The 17,946-nt window shown below is 43.4% G+C and overlaps 1 protein-coding gene and 1 pseudogene across 1 annotated transcript in view; one reads left to right on the forward strand and one right to left on the reverse strand.

Annotated features, from left to right (window-relative positions):
- Window positions 1-16,529, forward strand: part of CHSY1 (chondroitin sulfate synthase 1) — an 85,432-nt gene extending 68,903 nt beyond the window's left edge. The window contains 2 exon segments of the mRNA XM_043489428.1: window positions 13,540-14,320; window positions 14,323-16,529. Coding sequence (XP_043345363.1) covers window positions 13,540-14,320; window positions 14,323-15,131 — 1,590 coding nt within the window. The 3' untranslated portion in view covers window positions 15,132-16,529.
- LOC122419931 lies at window positions 4,419-4,538 on the reverse strand (annotated as a pseudogene).
- Window positions 16,530-17,946: the final 1,417 nt, after the last annotated feature.

The following is a 17,946-nucleotide window of genomic DNA, read 5'->3' on the forward strand; positions in this document are numbered from 1 at the left end:
ATGCTGCCATGAACTTGAGGCACATATATCATTTTCAGTTAGAGTTTTCTTTGGATATATGGCAAGGAGTGGGATTGCTGGATCATGTGGTGATTCTACATTTAGTTTTTGAGGAACCCCCATGTTATTCTCCATAGTGGCTGCACCAGTTTACATTCCCACCAATAGTTATAGGAGGATTCCCTTTTCTCTGCATCATCTCCAGCATTTATCTAACTGGTATGAGATGATCAGTTCAGTTCAGTTGCTCAGTCGTGTCCGACTCTTTGCAATCCCATGGACTGCAGCATGCCAGGCCTCCCTGTCCATCAGCAACTCCCGGAGGTTGCTCAAACTCATGTCCATTGAGTCGGTGATGCCATCCAACCATCTCATCCTCAGTCGTCCCCTTCTCCTCCTGCCTTCAATCTTTCCCAGCATCAGGGTCTTTTCCAGTGAGTCAGTTCTTCGTATCAGGTGGCCAGAGTATTGGAGCTTCAGCTTCAGTCCTTCCAATGATTTCTAAGCTGGTGCTGCTTTTTACTTGTTATGTTTAAATATTGTCTGGAGCACTTACTGTTAAGTAATTAATCTTTCTGTCCTCATTTGTGTGGTGTGAGAAATGATGTTCATTAATTCAGCAAGTACTGATGGGGCAAAGGCTTATGAATAAAACTAGGTTTTCCCTCAAGGGGTTTAAAGTTGTGAAGAATGTGTGCATTTGTGGAGAGAATCAAACGAAAAGGAGCATGGTGTCTCGTAATAGATGGCCAGAAGCTCAAAGAATACATGTTCTCTTTCTGTAAGGCTTTTTAGTTTAGATTACTGTCTTAAAGGACAAAAGATTGTACCCATTGTGATAGTTAATCATGTGCATTTTTATTTTCACTTACCTCTTTCCACAAAGGATCTGAAATGTAAAGTATTTTATATGCTTATCTAAATGGTTTGTTTTGTCTAGAGCAGTGAGTGGATGGATGAACCAAGGAAAGAATGAAAGAATTGATCATAAATAACAATCCAGAGAAAAAAGATTTACTGTTTCCGCCAGAATTTGTTTTAATTAACATAAATATTTTGAGGACTTTTTTCCCTAGTGGGTGGCCTGTGTTTTGTTGGTTTGTTTAAGTAATAAGCTCCATTTTTTGTAGTTTTAGTTTCGAAGCAAAATGTACTGAGTTCCCACATACCCCAGCTCTCCCAGCCCACTGCACAAAACCACCCCAATTATCAACATCCCTCCAAAGTGGTACATTTATTACAATCTATGAAACTGCATTGATACATCGTAATTAACCAGAGTCCATAGTTCACCTCAGGTTCCCTCTTGGTGTTGAACACTCCCTGGGTTCTGAGGTGTGCGTAATGCCACGTGGCCCCCACTATGGCATCATGTGGAGTCGTTTCCCCGCCCCCACCTGTTCACGCCTCTCTCTCACCCGCTGGCAGCATCGGTCTTTCTATTGCTCCTCAGTTTTGTCTTTTCCAGAATGTGGTGCAGTTGGTATTACATGGTATGCAGCTTCTTTAGGTGGGCTTCTTTCACTTAGTAACATACACTTACAGTTCTTCCATATTTTCTCACGGCTTTATAACTATTCTTTTTAGTTCTGAATAGTATTCCATTTTCTGGATGCATCACCGTTTATCCATCCACCTACTGAAGGACATAGGAGAAGAGAATAGCCACCCACTGCAGTGTTCTTGGGCTTCCCTGTGGCTCAGCTGGTAAAGAATCCACCTGCCTTGGAGACCTGGGTGCGATCCCTGTGTTGGGAACATCCTCTGGAGAAGGGAAAGGCTACCCACTCCAGTGTTCTGGCCTGGAGAATTCCATGGACTGTATAGTCCATGGGGTCGCTAAGAGTTGGACACAACTGAGTGACTTTCCCTTTGACTTCCCAGTAATCTTGCCTGGAGACTTCTATGGACAGAGGAGCCTGGAGGGCTACAGTCCATGGGGTCGCAGAGTCAGACACGACTGAGCAGCTAACACAGTCTGAAGGACATCTTGGCTGATTGCAAGATTTGGCAATTATGATCATCCATGTGCAGGTTTTTTTGTGGACACAAGTTTTCAGTTCAGTTTGGTAAATACCAAGAAGTGCAACTGTTAGATCATACAGTAAGAATACATTTAGTTTTATAAGAAATTGCCAAAATGCCTTCCAACAAAGTTTTTCTTATAATCTTTTGTAAAAGAAAACTTCAAGAATTGAAGGGTTTGTGTGGTGGTTGTGTATTGAGAATCCCTTCTCAGACTTAACACAGGTTGTTTTAACCCCACAGAGTTCATTAAACTTGAGCATCCCAAGCCCACTCTTGATCCACTAATTCAACTGCATATTCCTCAGTGCTGTGTTCAGTTCAGTTCAGTCGCTCAGTCGTGTCCGACTCTTTGTGACCCCATGAACTGCAGTTAACCAGGCCTCCCTGTCCATCACCAACTCCCGGAGTTTACTCAAACTCATGTCCATCGAGTCGGTGATGCCATCCAGCCATCTCATCCTCTGTCGTCCCCTTCTTCTCCTGCCCTCAATCTTCCCCAGCATCAGGATCTTTTCCAATGAGTCAACTCTTTGCATGAGGTGGCCAAAGTATTGGAGTTTCAGCTTCTTCAACATCAGTCCTTCCAATGAACACCCAGGACTGATCTCCTTTAGGATGGACTGGTTGGATCTCCTTGCAGTCCAAGGGACTGTCAAGAGTCTTCTCCAACACCACAGTTCAAAAGCATCAATTCTTCAGCGCTCAGCTTTCTTCCCAGTCCAACTCTCACATCCATACATAACCACTGGAAAAACCATAGCCTTGACTAGACGGACCTGGCTGAAATACTGACTTGAATGTGTGAAACGAATCTGTAATACACACCATTGGTTCTAAAGTGGTGGCTCTGCTTTGTGAGACGTGCAGAGTAACAGCTGTGCTTCCCCCACCGCCCCCTCCCCCAGTCTGCTTGCTGCCTTCACCCGGTGGCCTTATCTCGCAACTGCAGCCCTCGTCATTCATTAGTCCCTGATAATTTAAAAGTCGCTTGAATCTTTAGCGGGGGCTTTGGTGAGATATTACTTGATAAACGTGGAAAGTTAAATGCTACAGGGACTTACCTGGCAGTCCAGTGGTTGATAAGACTTTGCCTTCCAACACAGCAGGTGCAGGTTTGATCCGTCTTCAGAGAGCTAAGACTCCAAGTGTCTGTGTCCAAAAAGCCAAAACATAAAGCAGAAGTGACACTGTAACAAATTCAGCTTTAAAATAAATAAAATATTTTAAAATAAAATATTAATGGTACAAAATCTCTTTAGACAGAATGAGATTCCATAACAGATCAGGAATAGACTTTTGAAAAATCCTAGAAGGAGATGAGGGAGAAGGCAATGGCACCCCACTCCAGTACTCTTGCCTGGAAAATCCCATAAACAGAGGAGCCTGGTGGGCTGCAGTCCATGGGGTCGCGAAGAGTGGACACGACTGAGCGACTTCACCTTCACTTTTCACTTTCATGCATTGGAGAAGGCAATGGCAACCCACTCCAGTGTTCTTGCCTGGAGAATCCCAGGGATGGGGGAGCCTGGTGGGCTGCCGTCTATGGGGTCGCACAGAGTCAGACACGACTGAAGTGACTTAGCAGCAGCAGCAGGAGATGAACTTATAGGCCATATTTGACCCACAGACTTATTTTGGCCTGTGTGTTTCTTTTTCTAGTTTGAATTGGTTGCTGAGATTTAAAAGGTAGAAGATTCTACACAAAACAGCCCGATTTTTAGCATCTCTTTAAAAATCTGGCCTCACAGGGCTATATTCCTGTATGTCCTGCTCTCCTGACTCCCTCTTGTTTAATTTTATTTTTGTTCTGCTTTGTTTTTTGGTGATCTGGACCACAGCTTAACTCAGTTTGTCACAGAGGCTTTTGGTCAAGTGTGAGAGCTAGTGTGTCGCTTGTTGACTAGAGCTAGTTGCTGGTTCTGTGAGTGATGGATCAGCAGAGGCCAGTGGGGGCTAGACCCGAGTACCTGCTGAGTTGAGTTTCAGAGGGAGCCCCCCACTGGTGTCCTGTGTCAGCCTATTCAGTGCTGGGCTCTGTTGCATATGAGAGAGACAGAGTGTGTGTGTGTGTGTGTGTACACGTGCTCACGTATCCTCTGTTTGTGGCCGTTAGTGTATGTGTGTGTATCCTTTCTTCATATGTGGCCTTGTGAATTTTCCCTGCATGGTACAGTGCCTTTAATGCGAATGTTTAGTCAGGTATTTGGTGCTATATTTGCATAAGACTTTGGTCATTTAAAGATAGTTCTGCATATACTTTTATTGTCTGATGTAGAAGTCCTAAATTACTACCAACAGTTTTCATTTACTTTGCCAAGATTAATTCTCAATTATTTTGAAATGTGTCAGGCTTTTTTAAAAGGTTGTTTTTTTTTTTCTTTTTTTTTTTTTTTTTTTCTTAATTCCAAAAATCCATTTAATATATTGTCCTCGGATAGAGGACGTATCAGACATTAAACTGAGAAGAACAGATACTACACTTGATCTTAGCCAAAAGGCCGAGAAGCGATTAAAAGGTTGTTTTTAAATTTCAAAATTTAACCATTCAAGACACGCATATAGTTCTTTTTTTTTTTTTTTTTTTTTTTACCATTAAAGACCCAGCTTAATTCCCATGGAAAACTTACTTTCTTGAATAGAGTCTTTAAAACACTAAGCACCTAATCCTTGAACTTAATTGGATGAAAATTGGCAAAGCCTACACAAAACTAATTAGAAGAGACCTAATAGGGACATGTAGAGTAACCATATGTGTTGAGAGCTGGGAATAGGCCCAGTTTATACTAGTGATCTTGACCTAATTATCAACAGATTTCCTCTTCCATCTCAGAAGATCCTGCTTCAGGCAGTAAAGTTTCTGGACACCCTACCTGCAGGTTTATGACATTATTAATTTAAGTATTTAAAACTTGTGAATATAGTTATTTTGAAACTACCACTAGTTATGGTCTCCTGACATTTACACAATCCATATTTTCTTTAAATCAGTTCTCAGGACAGAAGGGTAAGAAAAATTCTGTGCAGTGAATTAAAACACTGCATAAGTCACAGTTAGAAATAGCTGTCCATCTGGAGCAGTGATAGTCTATTGATGTGGCTGAAATATGTACTTAATGATGACATTAATGTAAACAGTTAATGGGAAGAGTCTTGACTTAATGAGAATGTTGATGTTCATTGCAGAGGACAAGAAGGACATTTGCTAATGAAGACCATTGAGGTGTTTGTTAACTAAAGATTAGACGTGGGTAGTTGATAGTTATTCCCAGCTGGCTAGAAGTTCCTGGGAATAGAGTGACCTTGCTATTTATTAACCCCTTTCAGATTTACAATAGAATGACTCAGAGTCTTGAAACATCTCCCGGAAAAGAGAGAGATTTTCTGGAATCCAAGATTATGGGGCTGCTTTTTAGATCAAAGATTAAGGGCTGTTTTATGGACACTGGAAATTAACTTCAAACGTTCAGTGGTACTCCATCTTGAAAAGCCTTTAGAGTGTTTTCAAAAAGGTATTCCTTGTGATTATTAAATAACCTATATGCATTGATTTGTGTTTTCTTCTGCAGTGCTTTTAAACTTTGCATTTTATAATATTTTTCCAAAGAATGTGCCAAGTAATAGATCACTGAAATAACTTGTTAATAATAAATCCTTGCTCTAAATTTGGTACTGTGCAAAATACATATTCTTTATTACCAAAAACTTACATATTTGTTACCTCTAGTGTTACTAAAGTGAACTGTTATGAATTTCATATTCTTAACTCTTTTTATTTATAGCATAATTGGAGGTTTGTTTTTATGAGATGGAAACAGTTCACTGGGATGTGTTGTTACCCTTTAATACAGTTTGATATGGTAAAGGTAGAATCCTGTAACATCCTGATGTTACACCTTCAACCATATCAGGATGGATGGGTTGAAGAACATCAGGGCATGACTATTTGACTGGTTCTACAGTTAGCACATAAGAGCTTAGAATTCTTCACTTTGAAGGAACCTCTGTACAATCATTTTATAATGAGAAAACTTGAGGCCCAAAAATTCAAATAACTTGTCTGAGGTCTTATAACTTATTGGTTATAAGCAGTAAGTGTCAGTATGTAGTCTTATTTTTTATCCGTTATTCTTTAAGTTGTTATATTCTAAACTTTCTTTAAGAGAAATGATAGTTTTATTTCTATTATCAGAAAATTGCCAAGTTTTCTTAATGATATGGTTAATTCCTCTTAGAGACTGAAAAGTTCGTTCCTGTTGAATCCAGAAGATTCCCTGGAGTTCAGAAATTAAATCTTACCTGCATTTTACCTGCTTAATGGGGAACATTGTAGTAAGCAGTGGAATTAGCTACCATATGAGGAAAAGAGGGACAACGGATAGGTGGTATAGATGGTCAGCTTAATGATCCAGTTATTTCTCATTCAAGTGCCTAAGAGCAAAATGGTTCAATTTCATCCTACCCACAACATGCCTTCTTAAATGCAAGTGGACACCTTCAAAGAAAAGCAAAAGGTAGGAAAAACCTGAATAACAGCGGAGAAACTAGTCAAGGTAAAAACAAAGATAACTTGAGGAGAGCTTTGCCAGAGATTCCAAAATCAAATGCAGATACCTGAACTACTACAAAGGCAGAAAGGAGACCTGTGAGTGCTGAGGTGGGTTCGGCTGAGCCGTGGACGGGGCGACGTGGGGTGCAGCGCTGAGGGGTAAATGCCGGGGGCCCTGACCCCCGGCCAGGGCCGCCCCGCAGGCCTGCGCAGGTGGGTAGGAGGGCAGCGTCTAAGCACGGGCTGCTTCTCAGGACCTCCCTCCAGCCCCCGACTCCTTTTCAGGTTCAGGTCACAGAGCATTCTCCAGCCTTCTTCCCTAACCTGGCCTTCATATCTCACTGACATTTTTACTTTGAATTATGCTTTATTTTTCTGTTCTTAATTTGAAAGTTCATTTGTTGTATATATTTCTCTCTTCAAAAGTTTCCCTGAAATCTGAATTTTTCCTCCTCCTCTCCTATTGTGCCACATTGAGGGTGAGAAGAAAGTGATTTCTTACCTCTGCATGGTATAAGGCTTTGTATAGAAGTTGAAGGAGATTCCTAAATGTGCTAAATGACCACGAGGTGCCAAGGGAAGCCAATTCAGGCAGGGTCTGACTATTGCCATTAATACACTTATGTGGAGGTGCATGTCATCACCTGTTATATTTTGTCTACTTCTCTGTAAGGTACTTGCACCTTCATTTGCCCTTTTAGAAAGGGAGCTATTTCACTGGCATTTATTTAGATTTTTCTTAAGATCCTAGCAAGTACATCACTCCATCCTGTGTGCCAAGTGACTGGCTTCTTTGTCTAAAACATTTATCTTGTAGCAGCATTAGTGGACCAAGTCAATTGCTTGGAGTGAATTGAGAAGGGGAAGCACTAACTAGTCTGGGTATAGACTTGGCCTTCTTTGGAATAAAATAAGTGCTTCCTCCCCTAAACACAAACACACACACACACACACACACACACACACACATACACGCACGCACAAATGTGCATACGCGCTCTGTCTTGCAACAGATTTCTTCTCAGTAAAAGAAAAACAGAATATAATACAACATTTCTTTCAGCCAAACCTTAGCCAGAAGGTGCTTACAGCAACTTTACTATAGCTTAAAATTCTCAGTCTGCAGTGGTTCCAGGGGATCAGAAGCCTGCTAGTCAGTAATTTTCTCTTCTCTGTATTTATGCCTTCAGCACACTGAAACTCTGTTGCAGGTAGAGCTGGTCTACAGTTCAGTCACTATGAAAGTAATGGCCATGAACTGCTTCTAAAACATTCTGAGAAATGTTTCCCTGAAAGTGTTTGGAAACATGGTGTCGTATTGAGTCTGTAAGAATTACCAGTCATGCCTGGAAGACCTGCTTTCACAGAGGACTCCTGATGGACCTCGCGCTCCTCATGCAGGGTTTTGATAGCCAAGAATAAAACGTGCAGTTGTATACTGGTGTCTGGGGAGTGAAAAACAAATGACAGCTATATCCTTCGGTGGTCTGCATTCTCTTTCAGAACATGCTGCTGCTTTTCAGGTTTTAGTATCCTGACCAGTAGAACACAGCGGTATTGTATGGTGTCTGTCCGCATCAGCTGTGTTCCTCGATACTTGCTATGCTTCAAGACCACTGTGAGTCCTTAATTCAGGTTGAGTATCTTGCAGTGTGTCAAGCGCTGTGCTGGGCTCTGGAGATGCAGGCAGTGAGCCGTCTGTGCACTGGGACCCTCAGCCTGCTGCCCAGCTCTTTGTCCAGTCTTCCAGCTGCTAGAACGGAAAGACTGTAGACTGAGTGGCTTAAACAGCAGCAGTTCCTCACAGTTCTGGAGGCTGGAAGTCCAGGATCAGAGTGTCAGCGTTGTGGGTTTGGTAGGACTCTCTAGGTGGTTTGCATATAGCCACTTTCCTGCTGTGTCCTCTCCTCCCTTCCACCCCCTTGTGAGTGAGGTCCCCTGTCTCACTGTGGGCCATCTAAGCTCAGGCACCTTCCAAAGGCCCTCCCTCCTGACACACGAGTCTGGGGGGACACAAACCTGCAGTCCACAGTACCGTTCTGGGAGGACTTCCCAGCATTGTCCTTCTGGGCTCTCTTTTCTTCCTTCTGCGTTTTCCCCTTGTTTCCTGGATCCTGGGTCATCTTTCCAGATTTATCCCCTTGTTCTGGGTGGGCACATCCACTAACAGTTTCCAGGGAAAGAATGGATGCAAGGTGAAATGTGAGTCCTTGAATTCCTGAAAGTGTTTCTTCCCTCTTACTTGATGGATAGTTTGGTTGGGAAGAGAATTCTGTATGAAGAAATAATTTTCACTTCCCACTTTTGAAGGTGGGAACAAAATTGTTCTTTAGTTTTGTGTATGTTTAGTGCCATTCCAGTTTCTGAATTATTTATATGCAGCCTTTTTTTTCTCCTCTAATAGTTTTACCTGTAGCGTTCCCAATCTGTACTCTGTTCTGGGCACTTAGGATTCAATCCAGGCATCTGAGCACTTTCATTTTAGACCCTGTTTTTGTATTTTCTTCCCCATGTGCTTTCTCTTTCTAGAATGAATACATTTCTCTCCTGTGTTCCATTTTTGTTTTGGTTTTTCTATTTTCTGGTGTATTCTTCAATTTTATCTTTAAACTCTTTTGTTTTGCTATTTTATTTTAATTTCAAGTGCTTATTTGTTTTCTGATTGTTCTTTTCTATAGTACTCTATTTTTGTTGTACAGATACAGTAGCTTCTCTTTGAATACCTCGTAGTTTTTGTTTTGGTTGCAGTTTCTTCTCATCCCATTGGAACCCTCTTTCAGTTGCCTGATGGTCTTGGCTGTTGATTGTCACTTGAGACTGAAGCATTGAAAAACTAAGTGGAAGCTCTGTAGGCAAGATTTTTTTTAAACTAGTAGCTTTGCTGTCTCCCTGGTGATTCAGATGGTAAAGAATCTGCCTCCAGTGCAAGAGACCTGGGTTCAGTCCCTGGGTTGGAAAGATCCCCTGGAGAAGGAAACGGATACCCACTCCAGTATTCTTGCCTGGAGAATTCCATGGACAGAAGAGCCTGGCAGGCTACAGTCTATGGGGTCTCAAAGAGTCGGACAGGACTGAGCAACTTTCACTTCACATCCCCCTCTTGTCAGCTTTGAACTTATCTCTACCCAGGTGTTCACATTTCATTTTTGGAGAGATTGAACTTAAGGCTTATGTACTTATCAGTGAAGTAACCCCAGAGGAATAAAGAAAGCTAACCTATAGACAGGGAAATTCAGGGATAACTACTGTAAATGATTTATGCATTAAGAAACCGCCAGTATTTGCTACTCACCAGTGCTAGTTTACTTGGAACAATCGACAGGCAACCCTACATGAATTCTGGCCAAAGACCCATCATCTAAATGTCAGAGTGACTGGGAGCGAGTTTCTAAAGATGTTGGGCATCTGCAACCAACGGCCTCCCTCCGCTCCTGAGATGTTCTGTGGGAGGAGCTGTGGGGCTATACCTGCTCCGTGCTCCCCGCCCCTCCTCTCCCTGCTCGGTGCTCCCAGCCCCTCCTCCGTGTTCCCAGCCCCTCCCCACTCTCCCTGCTCCGTGTTCCCAGCCCCTCCCCACTCTCCCTGCTCCGTCTCCCAGCCACTCCTCTCCCTGCTCCGTTCTCCCAGCTCCCACACTCTCCCTGCTCCGTGATCCCAGCCCGTCCCCACTCTCCCTGCTTCGTGTTCCGCGATCCTCCTCTCCCTGCTCCGTGTTCCCCGCCGCTCCTCTTCTTACTCCGTGTTCCCAGCCCCTCCTCCTCTCCCTGCTCCGTGTTCCGCGATCCTCCTCTCCCTGCTCCGTGTTCCCCGCCCCTCCCCACTCTCCCTGCTTCGTGCTCCCCGCCCCTCCTCTCCCTGCTCTGTGCTCCCCGCCCCTCCTCTCCGTGTTCCCAGCCCCTCCTCCTCTCCCTGCTCCGTGCTCCCCGCCCCTCCGCTCCCTGCTCCGTGTTCCCAGCCCCTCCTCCTCTCCCTGCTCCGTGTTCCCAGCTCCCCCACTCTCCTTGTGCTCAGCCCTGGAGCTCCCCCACCCCTACTTTTTGCAGCACCAGTATCTTTTCCCAGGGTTCTCAGGATTAAATAAATTGGCTTACTCTTCAGAGCAGTCTGTTAGGTTTCAACTTCCTTCATGCTCCATTTTCTCAGAATTTGGGGACATTTCCTGTCTTCTGCATTTGTGACCCCATTTTCTTGGTCCTTACGAGTTTATTCCTTTTGCATTTCTTTATTCTCTTTTAAGAGCATTTGGGAAGGAGACTCATGTGGCTTCTACCACTCATATTTTAGCCTTAAGCCTCTGATTTATATTTTAAGAGGACTGGTTTTGGTACTGTGCAGAATTGAGGAAAGAACAGAATTCTGTGAGGAGGCCCATTGGGAGACCGAGACATCAGCCAGCAGGGCGGGATCAGAGCAGAGTTGAGACGCCGGTGCAGATAGGGTTGGCAGTGCAGGGCGAGGAAGGAGCCCACCTGCTTCAGGGCATCCTCAGTGTTGGAAAGCAGCTTTTACGGCCAGGCTGATGGCCCGCTGTGTCTGAATTCTTGAAAATGTAAAAGGGACCTTTCCAAAACAGTCATGGTTCTTCGCGCTCATTTTCAAAACTTTGGAAGTTATAAGCAGGCAAAATGGAAATAATTTGTAATTATAACAAATATTTAAAGTCTCTGCCAAAATCGTTAGGAAACTTTCCATCATATAGCTTACAGTGGTGACTGTACTTTTCCCTGACCTCAGAGCATTGAGTTTTGCCGAGTTCTTTGCGGTGATGAGGATGTTGCTTGACCTTTGAGTGACTCTTCTCATGAGGTGGAGTCCTCAGGAGGAGGAAGTGGGGTCAGGTGTCTCGCCTAGCTAATTTGATGTTGTAAAGGCTGACTTTGTTAAACTGTTAAGAATAACCTCAAGTTATTGGGACATATAGGGGTTAGGGTCAGAGGAAGGAAATAATTGAAGGTATTTGTTTCTTATCTTTAGCATCTGCAAAGGGTTTTCCCCAGTGTTTCTTCGTGGTTTTGAATCCTCAGAGGACACTCACTTGTCACCTTGGAGCCATGTACTTCTTCCCCAGAAATTAGCCCAACTAGAAAATGAATGGTGAAAATACTTTCAATAGGAATTTCATTAAAGTTCTTTTGTTGTGACCTGTCTAAAGAGTGAAATTAAAAGAAAGTTAAATTCTTATGGTCCTTATGATCATCATCCAAACCTTGTCACTTTTCTTGTTTATCATTCTGTGGCCTGTCTATCCGGGGCTGGAGGAGTTCAAGCATCAGTTACTGCAAGACGTCTCAGCAAATCAGGTCATTTACTAAGTTGGGTGTTTTAAGTAATTAAGTGCTGTTTGTGCTAAGAGAAACAGCGAGTGGGCACTTGCACACATGTGGGTGAGCACCCCGCGTGCCTGCTGCTCAAGTGAGAAGGGTGGTGCTCTCTCCAACATTAGAGACACGCTCTCTGCTTCCTTTTCTTTCCTTCTTTTTTTGCTTGACTACCTGTTCCACTGAACTGTAACATTTGGAAATTATTTCATTGGATAATTCCATGTGCAGGTGACATGGAGATGACATGGAGAGCACAGTCGGAAATGATGAGTTCCAGGCTGGCTTGCTCTTCCAAGGACAGGACGTAGGTGGTCCGCGTCCAGCAGACTCACGGCTCCAGGGAATTGAGCCGGTGGGTGTGCGCAGAGCCCCTGCTCAACACCAGGAGCGTTACATGTGTGCCTTTTTTTCCCCTGCTTACCCCATTCTTTGAAAGCATTTCTCTCTTTTTAACTCTTATTGGCTTCATTTATTGGTAGCCTGTGGTAATTGTATAGAAAAAGAAAATGCGGTGTAAAAATATTAATCTGTATTTTTCTATTATAACTTCAGTGGCTCAAGAAAAAAAAAAAGTCAAAAATACAACTGTCCAGAGGCAAATAAACTCTTGATCCAAATCCATGTACCCTTGTCAAGAGTTAGTTTTTAGTAACATGTTCAGAAAAACAAAGTTGAGCCACAAATGAAACAAAGGCTAGGTTATCAGATACCAGCTGCAAACGTTATTTTTACTAAAACATTTTTTGCAAATTTTTAAATTATTGGTTCTAGAAGGCTTTGTAAAGATCATCATTCTGTTGCTTGAATGTACTGGGTAATTAAGTATATTCCCTATCTAGCTTGAGGCAACAGACCTTGTTTTGGCTGAAGGACCTCACACTTTTGTTTCCCCAGCCAGTGTCCTAAGACAGAGGGAGAGCGGATGGGGTAACGATCCCCCTTGCCTTGCCTGCCCTTCAGCTCTGCACTGGCGCTTAAGACCTGGTGGCCAGCAAGCCGGCCCTCTCAGGCCTGCCTAGGAACACACAGGGACTCTCAGAGTGTGGTCCTGGCAACCTCGCTGACCCTTGGTTTTACCACAGCATGCCCTGCCAAGTGGCAGGCCTCTTTCTGCGTGTGGCTGGGTGGTTTTCTTTCTGCTCAGCTCCCTGGAAGCAGCATTTGTCTGTGTTCGGCTCATTCTCCTGGAGTTCTCCTTTTCACCCCGCTGATAGCGGTGTATTCCTGTTTCGATGGCAGCTCCTGTGGGTGCCAGTCTTCAGGGAGGGGACCTTGGCTCTCCGGTCCCCTTCCCAGGTTTGGTGGGGGCTAAAGGTGGCGTTCTCTTCCAAGTAGGCTGAGTTGGTGCACTGTGAGCTCAAGATTGTACTTTTACTTTATGGAAAAACTTTTTTTCATAGTTCCATTTGCCTACAGAATTGTATTGACCAGCTTGGTTATTGATGAAGTCTTGTTTCTATAAGCAGTGTACTATTCTTCTACTCTCACTGCTGTATTTCGAGCTTTACCTAGAATCTTAGGTATGCTCTGACTCATTTAGAAAGATTTATAATACAGAGTATGCAGATATATAAGGACGTACAAGAAGGGGGGGGGACACTCAGCCACATATTACTAATAGAAATCTTGTTTATTTCCTCACAGATGCAGCAGCTTTTTTATGAGAACTATGAACAGAACAAGAAGGGGTACATTAGGGATCTCCATAACAGTAAAATTCACCGCGCCATCACACTGCACCCGAACAAAAACCCACCCTACCAGTACAGGCTTCACAGCTACATGCTCAGCCGCAAGATCGCTGAGCTTCGCCACCGCACCATCCAGCTGCACCGCGAGATTGTCCTGATGAGCAAATACAGCAACACCGAGGTCCATAAAGAAGACCTCCAGCTGGGAATCCCCCCTTCCTTCATGAGGTTCCAGCCCCGCCAACGAGAGGAGATCCTGGAGTGGGAATTTCTGACTGGGAAATACTTGTATTCAGCTGCTGACAGCCAGCCCCCGCGAAGAGGGATGGACTCTGCACAGCGCGAGGCCTTGGATGACATCGTCATGCAGGTCATGGAGATGATCAACGCCAACGCCAAGACCAGAGGGCGCATTATTGATTTTAAGGAGATACAGTACGGCTATCGCCGAGTGAACCCCATGTATGGGGCCGAGTACATTCTGGACTTGCTGCTTCTGTACAAAAAGCACAAAGGGAAGAAGATGACGGTCCCTGTGCGGAGGCACGCGTATTTACAGCAGACCTTCAGCAAGATCCAGTTTGTGGAGCACGAGGAGCTGGACGCAAAGGAATTGGCCAACAAAATCAATCAAGAATCCGGATCCTTGTCCTTTCTCTCCAATTCCCTGAAGAAGCTTGTTCCCTTTCAGCTTCCTGGGTCCAAGAATGAGCACAAAGAACCCAAAGAGAAAAAATCAATATACTGATTCCTTTGTCTGGACGGTTTGACATGTTTGTGAGATTTATGGGGAACTTTGAGAAGACGTGCCTCATTCCGAATCAGAACGTCAAGCTCGTTGTTCTGCTCTTCAATTCTGACTCCAACCCCGACAAGGCCAAGCAAGTTGAACTCATGAGAGACTACCGCATTAAGTACCCTAAAGCTGACATGCAGATTTTGCCCGTGTCTGGAGAATTTTCAAGAGCTCTGGCCCTAGAAGTGGGATCATCCCAGTTCAATAATGAATCTTTGCTCTTCTTTTGTGATGTTGACCTTGTATTTACTGCAGAATTTCTTCAGCGATGTCGAGCAAATACAGTTCTGGGCCAACAAATATATTTTCCAATCATCTTTAGCCAGTACGATCCAAAGATTGTTTATAGTGGGAAGGTTCCCAGTGACAACCATTTTGCCTTTACTCAAAAAACTGGATTCTGGAGAAACTATGGGTTTGGCATCACTTGTATTTATAAGGGCGATCTCGTCCGAGTAGGTGGCTTTGATGTTTCTATCCAAGGCTGGGGGCTTGAGGATGTTGACCTTTTCAACAAGGTTGTCCAGGCAGGTTTGAAGACATTTAGGAGCCAAGAAGTAGGAGTAGTCCATGTCCACCATCCTGTCTTTTGTGATCCCAACCTTGATCCAAAACAGTACAAAATGTGCTTGGGGTCCAAAGCGTCAACATATGGGTCCACACAGCAGTTGGCTGAAATGTGGCTAGAGAAAAATGACCCAAATTATAGTAAAAGCAGCAATAATAACGGCTCAGTGAGGACAGCCTAATGTCCAGCTTTGCTGGAAAGGACATTTTTAATTAATCTAATTTATTTTTCAAAAATTTTTTTGTACGATCAGTTTTTGAAGTCCATACAAGGGGATATATTTTACACATGGTTTTCTTACAAAGGACTCCTTGAAGATTGAGCTTTTTGAACAAAAATGTGATCATGTTTGCCTTTTGAACACATTTTCTTGCTAAACATTATGTAGCAGACGTGCTTAATTATGACTTGAAATGTACCTGAGGAGCAAAACTTTTTTTTAATATTTCTTTTTCAGACCTCTTTGCTATAGTCCTATGGCAGAAAACATGAACGTTACTGCAAAGTATTATTGTAACAAAACACTGTAACTCTGATAAATGTTTTGTTTTGACTGTTAACTTTGCACAGATTCTACCTTTTGTCTTTTTTACAACAGTTTTTTTAAGCCATTTCATGTTCCGGTTGTCAAATAAGGAAATGTGATAGTAACTGTGTCATCATCCTCAAGAGCTTTCCAAACGTGGTTGTTTCCCCAAAACTTGTCTCATTTTTCAAAACAAGGGAAGCAGGAAAACATAATAAGATAGATGGCTGTTCTTATTGCAATTAGTGTGGCCTGATGGACCTGGCATTAGATTTCAAGAAGGATCTGGCACTTTTTCTTCTCCAGACCCTTCTTTTTAAAAGATAAAATATAAATATTTAGAATGGCAAAGAATTATTACCATAAATCTAATGTATGCAAGGTTAAACAAAATAAACAAAACTTAACCCTAATGAAAGCATTGGGGGGAAATGTATCTGATTTTGTTCACTTCATCCTATCTGTGTTATGTTGACGGAGATGGGTGTCTCATTTTTAATTACTGTTTTGTTCTATCCTTTGTATCTGAAATACCTTTAATTTATTTAATATCCATTGTTTAGAGCTCTACCATTTCCCAAGTACCCGTTAGTTATTAGTATTTATGTGTATAAGGAGTGTTTAGTATATTTTATTTGCAGTAAACTGATCTCCAAAGATTTCTTTTTAAAAACTCTTCCCTGTCCTCAATTTTTACATTCCTTACTGTTTTACTAAATATTGAGTGTTCTTTGATAATCCTGGTGCTCATGTGTTTTGGGGACAAAAGTGAAATGAATCTGTCATTACACCAGAAAGTTTGTTTTAGACTCACGGAACAAATGTGCCTTAATAAATTTTTTTTTCATTTAGATTTCAAACAGTAATAGTTTTGTCATTTTAATATACATCATTGGAGATCTGCTTATTTGTAAATAGCCTATTGCTCATTTGGAAAAATAAACCAGTGGACAATATTTTTCTATTGTACTTTTCAAAACCATTTTGTCTCATTACTCCTGTTTTAGCTGAAGAATTTTATTACATTTGGATAGTAAAAATCTTAAACACTGACTCATAAGGTTTTTCAAGTTATTTGAGGGAAATATTTATGTGCACTGCAGTTGGGAATGAAATGAAACTTTCAAGTGCCTCTTTCCTCTCTTTTTTTGCTGGAATGAATGCGTCATCTTATGTTGTTCTTAAAGAACTTGCTGAATCTGTGTTTTATAGAACAAAGGTCTTCAAACCAGATCCAAGCCCCCTCTGGCTTCTTGACATAAGTGTATCTTTCAGGGCCCCTTAGTGAACCTGCTAGGCCCCTTAGAATCTGCATTTTAACAAGTGCCCACTTGCTGGTACTGTGTGCATAAATGTGCTCAGGATTTTAGGGTGGATCTAGCTACAGAATAAATTGCCCACATTTCCCATATAATCTAAGAATCAAACAAAGTAAGATCTTTGACGCCAAAGCAGCAAGCTTTGTGGATGTGAATTACACTCCCAGGACAGGTATTTACCGTGTAATGACAGTGAAGATCCATGATAATGACATCGTGCTTACAGTAGGCATTGCTGTCCTTCAGCCTAATTGCCGTTTACTTTGTGGGAGTAGTTAGTTTTTCCTTGGAAAAAAGCACAGACATTTTTATTCTTCAGTAAGGAAGAGCATAGTATACATCCTGATGACAAAGTCAGTTAAATTCTCTCCTGTTTATCATAATAGGGAACTGTAGGACAGAGTGTGAGCAATTGCTGTGTTGAGCCTCAGTGGCTATCAGGTGTCCCAGTGATCCTTTAACACCGGCCACTTCCTTCCCTAATCTCATTCTTGCCCACATCTGCTCCTCTTCCTGACATCAGTGTTGATGATGGAGGTGCTACCCTCCCTTCATCAAGACTCTGTCTCTAGAGATGCCGTTGGAGCCCTTCACTCCCCTGGCATTGCCATGCCTGAACTCGGTACCCCCTGGCCTGTGGGCTCATGCTCCAGTTGGACACGCCCTCTTCCTAAAGCACCCCTCCAAATCAGCAGCTCTGGTTCCCCCTGCTGCCCAGAACAAAGACTCTGTAGGCCCCTCAGGGTGCCACCTCCAGCCCAACAGTCTCTTTGTTCATGAGGACTTCAGTCTCTGTCCGCCTGTGCTTTCCCCCTGCCTGGAGCGCTCTCCCTGCCTCACCACTGACTCATCTTCCAGGAGACCCTGAAACTCCCCGTGTCCACCCTGGTGTCATTTCAGGCCCTCCCAGGGTGGATGTGACACAGGTGGACAGTCTCCCTGGACCACAGTCCTGGGTCTCTTCTAGGCGATTACCGCGCACGCCAGGCCCGCGTCTGCAGAAGCCTGCGGAGCCCCACGCTGCCCAGCCCTCCGTCTGTGCTCCGGTCCCCACCACGCGCGCCTCCTGGCAGACAATGCCCAGTCCTGCCTGCCCACTGCACAACCTGCCCCACACTCATGACCTACAGATGAGTCCTTCTTCCCTGAAA

The sequence above is a fragment of the Cervus canadensis genome, chromosome 17 (genome assembly GCF_019320065.1).
Source record: "Cervus canadensis isolate Bull #8, Minnesota chromosome 17, ASM1932006v1, whole genome shotgun sequence".
Lineage (NCBI taxonomy): Eukaryota > Metazoa > Chordata > Mammalia > Artiodactyla > Cervidae > Cervus > Cervus canadensis.